Below are 11,467 nucleotides of genomic sequence, written 5' to 3' on the forward strand. Positions count from 1 at the left end.
TATATTCCATTTTTTTTTGTTAATATCGCAAAAGTTCAGCCAGTTAGAGCAAAACTTACCGAGTTAAAACATGCAACAGGCCAATGACTATCTACCTTGCACTGTTATGAAAATTCAGATCGGATAACGAAACTTGGTACAGTAACATTTATAAGCAATATGAGATTTTGACCAACACAGTTTCCATTCAGCACAAATATTCTTGTTATTACAAATAATTTAAAATGCAAAAAATCAGTTTCAACCTCTTTAGTTTGTTTATTCATATATGAGACTACTTTAAATTCTCCCTCGCCATGCACGTCCGAATTTAAAACATTTCTTTACTAAATCCTTGGTATAATAAATAAAACAAAACTCTAGATTTAGGTTTAGTTGCTCGCAGTAACTTCGTTTCTCTTTTCTTGTAAGCAATGTTTAATAACATTATAAACCAACATATTATAAATACAAACACATTTGTCCAATACATTTAAAAGGACTATAATTAAACAATTCATAATCGTATATATATACACATTCTTATGACACAATAAACTGCAAAAACTGTCGTAGTTACTGTGAGCGAGCACTTTCGATAAATGACACCCGCAAATTTTCTTTATATAATATAACGGGACCCCACCTTTTAAACCGCCAAAGTATTTCACGAGCATATTTTACCCATCTATATTTATAACCAAAACAAGAACTGTTATACAACTACTCTCACTAACCAACCTTGAACTTATAAATAGTATCACAGGGGAAAAACCCCAAGTCTCAACGAAAAGAAATTTAAATAACATTTAGTAGTCTGAGTAATAAGGTGGAGATATATGTCGTCTGCTACGGTTAAATAAAGTAAAGTTAAAATAAAGTATAAGGAGGCTCACATTATCGGAAAAATCGATAGTGACCAATCTCTGAGGTTGGAATCCCCCTTTTTCGGACGATCAATGCATTTGAATAGGAGCATAATGCTGGAACCCCCCTTTTTTAAGTTGACTGTCAGTAGCTACGAGTTGCGTTGTTCACTAATTTGTGTATTAATGTTATTATTTATGTGATTAATTGTTCTGTTGATACACCACTGTACCAATGAAGGAGGAAAGGAGGAGGTGTTGATTGGATGGAGTTGTGAGGGGTTTGTGGAACGCATTTTAAATGACATAAATCAGTCAAACCTTAATTTACGTCATTGCCGGACCCCCTCTTATATGTCGCTTTACTTCAAGCACATTTCAAAACTATTTAATTGAACATATTATGTGTAGTAGAGAAACATCAATTCAAGGGCATTTAATATCTTACATTAACCTATTCTTATTATATATATTTTCATCTGATATTGGACGGAAGATGTTGTCCATTTACGTAATATAAGTTACGATTGTTTGAAAACGCTTATAACGCAGCCAAATGGATGCATAAAAGTAAATATAGGAGTCAGATATCCGATTGAATACATTTATCAACCAAATTTTATTGGTTTTGTGAAGAAAAAAAATTCAAATATGACACACTTTCTATCCAAAATCACCAGCACCGTATCAGGACCCACCAACACAATGACAGGACTCACCAGCCCAGTATCAGGACACGAAAAAACTGAGAAAATGCTAAATTTTATTAAATTTAACTGGTTTTTTTTCACAAAATAATTCAGTTGTTTGAATTTGGGTATATGAAGCAGACGCCATGATCATTTTTGTTTTATTTTTCAGTTCTAAATTTTCTGAAAATGAACATTTTTGTGTTACGCTTACTGAAACAGTTTAGAGAATCCACTTTTTTATGGTTTGCCTATGAACCCCTAAGAAACTTAATAGAAAAATCTCAACTGTTTTCTTCCATCTTTTGTGAGAGAAATCGCCAAAAATCATAATTTTCGTCTTTGTTTACATTTTTTCAATGATCAACAGCACCCGTCAGGACCGAATCACCAGCACAAAACGTTCTCTCGCATGACAACCTTACCCACCGTGCGAAGAGCGTAATAACTTAATTAGTGACAATACATTTGTAATGACACACTCATGTTGGTACACGAATGCGATTTAAATTCTAGCGCCGATTCAATTAAATCACCGTTAGTACATTTAAGTTGTTTCCCTTTAATCAAATGGAAATTCCCACTGAAAACGAAAGTAATTTTACAGTGCTGATAAAAAAAAACACACAGTTTTGCTTTAAAAGACACTGGATAGGTAAGTTTAATTATGTCTTACATAAAAAATAGAAAAGTCAAACTTCTAATGATAAAGATGACAATACAAAGTGTTGTTAACGTCGGTATTCAAGATAATAAAGAATGTATATTATGATTATTTAAATCCTACTTACAACATTGTACACAGGCGTATTGTGGTATATGTATATTTCATTGAGATACGTGTACATGTACATGTAGCATACGGACTTTAATTAACCTTATTCATTGCCTCATTATAAAGAAAATAAAATGAAAAAAATGATAAACACAGTAACACTAAAGCTGTGCTCATATAGTAATTTTCCCTTTTTATTTGCCTAGTTACCTTACTTGAGAAGCGACAGTGTCAATCTCTGAAAAATATAAATCGTTGTTTTCAATAATAATCTTGATAATTCTCTTTAACAAAGGCGTGTGGTGAATGGACCCCTCCCATCTCCCGTTTTAATTCTTATTTTTGTTGATAAATTGAAATCATGGAATAAGAATGACAGTAGCATATTTCTTTATCGTTCTCATTAAAAATTTCCAAAAGATTAAAACAAATTCTTATTCGTCTTTTATTCCGACTGTAATATATGATGTTTTATTCCCCCTCCTCAAGATGTATTTTTCTGCATATTTTTTGTATTTAATATTTACTTTGTGAAATAAATAAGTATTATCACAAGCTACTATTCCTCTTAAGTAATTGATAAGATTTTCGGTACTCTCTAATTGTTTTACATTTAATTTCGACATAGTTATCAATGCATTTTGTTTTCTTGAAACAAAACATTTAGATTACACATATTTTTCTGCAGCTTTTCGGTCATTATCGCATAAGGATTTTGGACAGTTCAGGCTGAACACTCACATATCAAAAGTATAAAAACATTTTGATAACATTTCCTTGGAAAAATTCCATTAGATGTACTACTATTCATGTCTACATTTAACCAGATATCTTAACAGATCATTTGAGGTCAAAAAAGGCCGCCACAATTTTCATACTTTAGTGAGTATCTTAACTACAGACGCTATATCTTTCTATTCATATAGAATGGCGGACAGTAAATTCTGTGCTGGTTGTCAGCGCGGTGGTGAAGACATTACAGCTGTAGCTTGGTGCAGTGATTGCAATGATCTTGTATGCAAGGCGTGTTCCAGGGTTCACGAAAAGATGTCCCCACCTCACAAGGTAGTACCAATGAAAGAAATACAACAACTCAGTTATTCACTCCTCAAATTGTCCAAGATGTGCAAGAATCACCCGGATCAAAAGATAATACTGTACTGCTGTCAACATGACAAAGTAATCTGCGATTCATGTGTTCCGATATCACATCAACATTGCAAGTCTATGATTTCAATTGAAAGAGCAGCTAGAGGCGTGAAAGATGGCACTGCTATTTCTGATCTAGAGAGAAGGCTTTCCAACCTATGTCATGTTACAGAGAACATACTAAGTCAAAATGAGACAACACTTGTTGATTTAGAAAAAAATCGAAACAAAATCAAGAAAAGGGTGTCGGAACTCAAGCAGAACATTATTGATCATTTAGATAGGTTAGAAGCAGATATTCAGAAAGACATTGATTATAGGTATAAAACCTGTACTGAGATGGTGTCCCGAAACAGAAATAGCTTCCAGTCCAGCTCAGACTCTCTGTCTACATGGAAAAGTGATCTACAATCACTCAAGCAACATACATCAGAAATCCATTTATTCCAGTTGGTAAAATTTTTAGATGCACAAACTTACCAGAAAGAATTGGAAATCAGAGAAATACAAGCAGCTACTGTTCCGATACTAAAATATCATCCGCCCGAATCCGAGTCGAAAATTAAGAAATTAGTCCCAGACTTAGGTACAATAACGGTCGAAAATGTCCAAGTCAAAATGCCTGTACTAGATATCGATCAACAATGTCAATTTCTAGTGAAAGACGAAAGAAAATTATCAATGTCACATTCATTCCTGACCAAAAAATTAGGTAATGAAGTATGTATCTGCAGAGGATGCTTTATTTCTGATGATAGGTTACTTCTCTGTAACTACATTGGCAATCGACTTATTGTTTGTAAACTTGATGGATCGAACTCAAGCGTGATTAATTTGGATTATGAACCACACATTATATGCTTATATGACAAAACAAATGCTGTCGTATCTCTTGGTGATGCAGGTATCCAGATCATCGACCTGACATCATTGAAGCCTGGTAGACGAATTAAAGTTAAAGGATTCTGTATGGCAATCACCAGTGTAAAGGATAAGATCTGGGTAATGAATAAACCTAACACTCTTACAATTGTGGATATCGATGGTACAGTTCTTAAAGTAATACATACAACATTTGATCCTTTTGATATCTGTGTCAATGAAGATGGTGAGGTCTATTGTACTGACAATAATAGTGATAAAGTATTCATAGTTACATCGGACGGAAAAGTACGTGAGATATACAACAGTCCTGACCTGAAAGGTGCTAATGGTGTAGCTGTAGATGACCGTGGGGATGTGTATGTAACAGGACGTTTATCAAACAACATACATAGAATATCTAATGATGGACAGAAACATGACATTGTTTTGACAGCAGACGATGGCATCAACAGAGCGACCGGTTTATCTTACAATAATAAAACAAACGAACTGTTAGTCTTGAACCGAGATGAAATATCGATCAAAATTTATAAAACACAATAAACATTAGTTGAGAAATACTGACTAAGTTTAAATTGATATTAATCCGAACGATAAAGCAATCAATATTCCTATTTTAATGAAAAAAAAATATACATATATAACAGGGCCGGATTATCAGATAGTGTTTGAACATTTGTTAGGTGTTATTATTACTGAAAAGTTGAACCATACTGAATCAATGAAGAAGATAAATCTGAAGTCTAATAATTATGAGACCTTTTTCTCAAATTCTACAAATGAATAATCCTAAAAAAAAGATATTGATTGTATTGTTGTAAGTATTTTTTCAAGCTTTAACAAGGAGCAAGAGATGACCACTGTAAGGGATAAGTTTGCAGATTTCGGTCGGGTATTATATTTCGGTTCATGAAAATTCAAATCTGAAAATATCTGAATGTTTCCTTATGAAATCTAGTCTAGTGCGCATAGCACCAATTGTTAAAATTTGACATTAAAGCTGATGCTTTAAATCAATGTTTTATTTATTATTTCATCTTTATAGTAGAAAGTAATACATAGGTTATCAAAAAGCCTTCAACAATTAGAAAAAAAAACGAATACTATATATTTATCCTTAAATGGCCCGACATGAAAAGGTTGAAAACATTTGTTACTAGAAAACGAACGGCCTTAGTTATAACAGTAAAATTATGAAATACAAATATGAAAGAAATATATTAAAGACAACCACTGAATTACAGGATCCAGACATAAAGATACATAAAGAAAGTATTTTTATTTGAACAAGTAGCAAAGAGATATATATAGTAACATTCGTGTCTAGCTCATTTTGAGGCATTAAATTATGGTAAGGATATGCAATCAAAACGTCTTTGATTAGAGGGTCACTGATAGCTTTGCTGCATGCGAAATGCGCATCTGTCTTACAAAATTTTATACTCATACTCAATGAGTCTTTGCAAATTTAATAAAATTATAAAACCTCGTAATATTAATTCACAAAAATTTTGAATTTGAAGATTAAATTTCAAACGAAAATGACTTGAACTTTAAATTACGTTAAATTGGGTTTTACCCAGATCTCATGAACTATCACGTAATTACGATTTAATAATTTTATCTCGTAATAACAAGATGATCATCGCGTAATTACGAGATAATAATTTTTTTTTATCTCGAAATTACGAGAAATTACGAGAAATTATCGCATAATTATAGGAGAAAACTATCGCGTATTTTACGAGATAAAAATTCAATTGGCCAAGTAGATTAAAAGGATATGATTTTTGTAAAAGATTACAAAAATATGCTTAATTGCCGAAATTACTTTAAAGGATAGTTAATTGCCATTTTTGTTCATGTTACTTGTTTGTAGATCTTACTTGGCTAAACCTTATGCTGCTACAGTTTATATCTATCTATTATAATATTCAGGATAAAAACCAAAAACTGATAAACAAATCATTAAAATTACTTATTCAGGGGCAGCATCCCAACAACAGAATTTGTTTACCCTGTCATATTTGTTCTAAGTGCTTCATTTCAGAATTTCAGAGATATAAACCGTAAACTACATTGTACCCCCCCCCCCCCCCCCCACATGTTCTATTTTTAGCCATGGTGGCTATTTTAGTTGGTAGGCGGGGTCTTTGGATACATTTTTTAAACTAGAAACCCTAAGGATGATTAAAGCCAAGTGATTTCAGAGAAAAAGATTTTTGTTTACGGACGAAGACGGACGACGGACGCCAAGTGATGGGAAAAGATTACTTGAACTTTTGATTCAGGTGAGCTAATAAAAATTGGGCGTTTCATCATGTGCCCCGGAAGGGTAATCATAATCTGCATTCTTATATATATATATACGAGTTGTATATACATGATGTACACAGCCATGTATCACCATCATTGCTGGGGATCCGATGGATAAATCTGTTGTAGAGTTGTCACTGACTCAGACGTACTTATAAATATAATTATTTTCTGTGACTGTATCTTGCATTAATTTATATGATCCTTTACTATAGATAATTGAGCTGATCTGTAACAATAACATCTCCATGCCTTATATATCATGTACTGTAGTACGATGCTAGATTAAAACTGACAAGGAAATGTAACACACGACCACCGAAAGCTTTATATTTTGTGAAGCCCAGGTGGTCGTGTGGTCTAGCGAGACGGCTACGGTGCAGACGATTTGGTGTCACGATATTTCAGTAGCATGGGTTCGAATCCCGGCGAGGGAAGAACAAACAAATTTGCGAAAGCAAATTTACAGATCATCTAACATTGTTGGGTTGATGTTTAGACGAGTTGTATATATATATATATATATATAATATGTAATTTTATCTAGTAATAACGAGACATTTTTATCGTAATAAAGAGGTTGTTTTCTCGTAATTCCGCGATAGTTATCTCGTAATAATACGATATTTAACTCGGAATTACGAGATAAAAAAATCTTCACTCGTAATTACGCGAAAGGGTTCTTGTAATTACGCAATAATTATCTCGTAATTACGAGATAAAAAAAATGATTATCTCCTAATTACGCGATATTTATTTCGTTATGAAGCCGATAGTTTTTCTCGTAATTACGAGATATTTATTTCGTAATTACGAAATCATTTTAAAAAAGAGTGACCCTAATAGGATTTCGTATATGGTCGATCCTAAGACTTTATATTTTTTTCTGAAATACTTTCATCAGGAATGCTCTAACGAAAACATTCAAAAGCAAACGATCTTTACAAAGAAAATGTGTCTTTACAATTAGACTTCGAACACCGACAAAACTGTAACTTGATGTTGAGCTCATACAAATGATCACAAATACAAATAGTTTCCCGAGATAATTCAAAATATTGTATAAGTATGTTTTGTTGAACAATCCCTATCAACCAATAAACTTAAAGAACAATACATTACCATAACAATAAAACAAATGACATTGTAAGTTGTAGTAGTAAACCAATTTTCGGTCTGTACACTAGATAAATAACAAAAATACCGAACATCGAAAGCAATTCAGCACATAAGTTTTGCAATCAAATGGCAATATCAAATTCACTAACACATCAAACGAATAGACAACAACTGTCATATTTCTAACTTTGTACAGGATTTTTATTATGTAGAAATTGGTAGATTAAACCTTTAATTAAAGCTACCTTGTCCTGGCAGGACAGTCGCATATAATTCAATAATATTGACAACGATTTGTGAACTACACAAACACATATATAACATGTAGAATGTAACAGCATGATGACTCTAGTGCACTATTTCGTATTTGCTAATCTGTGCTGCTTTCTCTAAAATTATCATCGTTGGTAATTTGTTTGACCAGATGGTATATTTCTCATGACGGATGCATCAACGTAAATTTTCTATTCCAATCAATTTTGATAGTTCAAATAAGTCTGGGTAGTTCAATTAAGGAAACAAAAATGTAATTATTAACATGCATTGTACGCCCACGCTGCTCTAAGCCCGCCTTGTCCGAGGAATCCCGTGTGTATTAAGGTTTTGTTACATTAGTGATGTATACATCATTCAACAAAGCCTTGGGTTATTTCAATTGTATCACAAGATATATTGTCAATGTGTTACTGTAAAGGTAAACATAACTAACTAAGATCACCCCTACTTTTTGGTGGGGTTCGTGTTGCTTAGTCTTTAGTTTCCAATGTTGTCTTTTGTACTATTTTTTGTCTGTTTGTCTTTTATGTTTGAGCCATAGCATTGTCAGTTTATTTTCGATTTATGAGTTTGACTGTCCATCTGGTATCTCTCATCCTATTTTTTTAGCGACAATACATGTGTAATGAATCACCTAACAATGTCTTTAATTTCTTTATGTATCCACATAAACAAAAATGTGATACAAATTTTACTGCCAATTCAGTCAAATCACCTTTAGCATATTTCGATAGTTTCCCTTTAATCAAATGGGAAATACCACGGAAAACGAAAGTAATTTTAATGTGTCTAGGTTAATAACAAACAAAAGGCACAGATTGTTAAAAAAAAATTGATTGGTAAGTTCAATAAATTATTTATATTCAAAATAGAAAAGTGAGACTTCAAAAGATAAAGATGACAATCTTAATTGTTTTTGTTTATATTTAATTAAGATACGTATACATATAGCATACGGACTTTAAAAACAACTTATCCATTACTGTTTTACGACGAAAAAAAGGAGAAGCTTAATAAATACGCTTACACTAAAGCTGTAATATCAATTGTCCATTTGAATTTGTTGAGTAACTTAACTTGAAACGTGACAGTGTTAATCTCTTATAAATACTAATCGATGATTTTCATATTTTTTTTTATATTTCTCTAGACCAAAGGCGCTTGGTACAACGAAAAACCTTGTTTCGTGTAATTTTAATCAATATTCTTTATTGTCACTTTTTGATGTTTTCTTACGATATTAAAATGACACTAGTTAGCATATTTCTATATCATTCTTGTCTTTCTAGTCCGACGATAAAATATAATGTTTTATCGCTATTTTGTGCATTTTTCCTCTGATCTGTTTTTTGTGATAATTTCTCATATCATGCTACTCTCTTGAGATGGAAAATTATCGCTAGAAACTAAGCAAGCATGTGGCATTGCTCACAAAATTGACATGACATTGACAACGTCGTCATAGGTAAAATAGCGATAAACAGATTATCATTGGTCATCTCAACTCGATTTTCTTTCTCGGTTACGCCGTCCCGGCTCAAGCGAGAAAATCAATCTCGTTGAGATGATCAACGATAATCTATAAGTATCTCCCCCTACCACCCCTGATGTGTTTTGCCTGTAAAGTTTTCAATTTCTTATATCTTTTGACATATGTTTTTTTTCTGACACTTATTGTCACTTTTTGATGTTTTCTTACGATATTAAAATGACACTAGTTAGCATATTTCTATATCGTTCTTGTCTTTCTAGTCCGACGATAAAATATAATGTTTTATCGCTATTTTGTGCATTTTTCCTCTGATCTGTTTTTGTGATAATTTCTCATATCATGCTACTCTCTTGAGATGGAAAATTATCGCTAGAAACTAAGCAAGCATGTGGCATTGCTCACAAAATTGACATGAAATTGACAACGTCGTCATAGGTAAAATAGCGATAAACAGATTATCATTGGTCATCTCAACTCGATTACCTTTCTCGGTTACGCCGTCCCGGCTCAAGCGAGAAAATCAATCTCGTTGAGATGATCAACGATAATCTATAAGTATCTCCCCCTACCACCCCTGATGTGTTTTGCCTGTAAAGTTTTCTTATATCTTTTGACATATGTTTTTTTTCTGACACTTATATCTTGATAAATGGATAAGATTTTTGTACTTTCTAATTCTGTTATTTATTTATAAGTTCCATTTTTTCAACGTGTGTTTGTCAACCTGTTTGTCCCTCTGATTCCGTCACTGACGCACACTCATTTTTTCACATTGAATTTTTGTTTATTAATGATTTGTATATTAGTGTAGACCTCACAATCATGGATATCAATGGTAAAGTTCTTAAAAAAATAAAAACAACATTTGATCCAAAGGAAATCTGTGTCAATCAAAATGGTGATGTCTATTGTACTGAAGGCACAAGTAATAAAGTATGTGTCGTTACATCTGATGGAAAAGAATGTGAGATGTACAACAGTCCTGACCTGAAAGGTGCTACTGGTGTAGCCGTAGATGACCGTGGGGATTTGTATGTAGCAGGACTTTTATCAAACAACATGCATAGAATATCTAATGATGGACAGAAACACGAAATTGACTTGACAGCAGACAATGGTATCAATATACCGACTGGTTTATCTTATAATAATGAAACAAGAGAACTATTAGTCTTTAACGACTATGATAAATCTATCATAAGTTTTAAAACACAATGAACACTTGCTAAGAAACACTTAAATGAGGTCGAAAGATAAAACAATAAGTTTTTATATCTTAATGAAAAATTGATTTATATAACCGGGTTTTCAAATATTGCTTGAAACTTTTTCAGATTTAGCTTTATATTGACAAGTTGAACCAAAACGAAAATGATCCACTAACGATTTATAAATGACGTGAAACGAATATGAGACTTTTTAATATGATTTTGGTACTTGTTAGTAAATTTTCATACTTGCACACAGAATAAGAGCACTATAGCGAATGGGTATGTATATTTCAGTCACACGCTTTATTTCAGTTCATGAAAGATCAAAATTTGGAGTCAGTAATGTGTCAAAGAAACATCAACCTGACCAAAGAGCAAAACACTGCCGAATGCCACCAATGGGTCTTCAATACAGCGAGTCAATCCCGCACTCGGAGGCGTGCGTCAGCTACTCCCTACACAAAAATGTATACTAGTTCAGTGAAAATGGACGTAATACTAAACTCCAAAATATATAAAAGAAGCTTATAAGAAAAAATCTTACAAGACTTATAAATGCATGAGGCTCCTGACTTGGAACAGGCGCAAAAATGCAGCGTTATTAAACATATAACTATTTTTTTTAGATTTTCACCCTCCCCTTTTGACCTCTAGTCAAGTAGAAAAAATAAACACACAACAATACGCACAGTTAAACTCATTTCAAAAGA

The 11,467-nt window shown here is 32.7% G+C and overlaps 1 protein-coding gene across 1 annotated transcript; it reads left to right on the forward strand.

The window, feature by feature from the left end:
* Positions 1 to 2,091: 2,091 nt before the first annotated feature.
* Positions 2,092 to 11,087, forward strand: LOC139503474 (uncharacterized). Its single transcript, XM_071293261.1, has 3 exons — positions 2,092 to 2,189; positions 3,236 to 5,235; positions 11,052 to 11,087. Exon 2 carries the CDS (start codon positions 3,237 to 3,239, stop codon positions 4,884 to 4,886), a length of 1,650 nt encoding a protein of 549 aa, XP_071149362.1. The 5' UTR covers positions 2,092 to 2,189; position 3,236; the 3' UTR covers positions 4,887 to 5,235; positions 11,052 to 11,087.
* The last annotated feature ends 380 nt before the right edge of the window (positions 11,088 to 11,467 follow it).

The sequence above is a fragment of the Mytilus edulis genome, chromosome 14 (genome assembly GCF_963676685.1).
Source record: "Mytilus edulis chromosome 14, xbMytEdul2.2, whole genome shotgun sequence".
Lineage (NCBI taxonomy): Eukaryota > Metazoa > Mollusca > Bivalvia > Mytilida > Mytilidae > Mytilus > Mytilus edulis.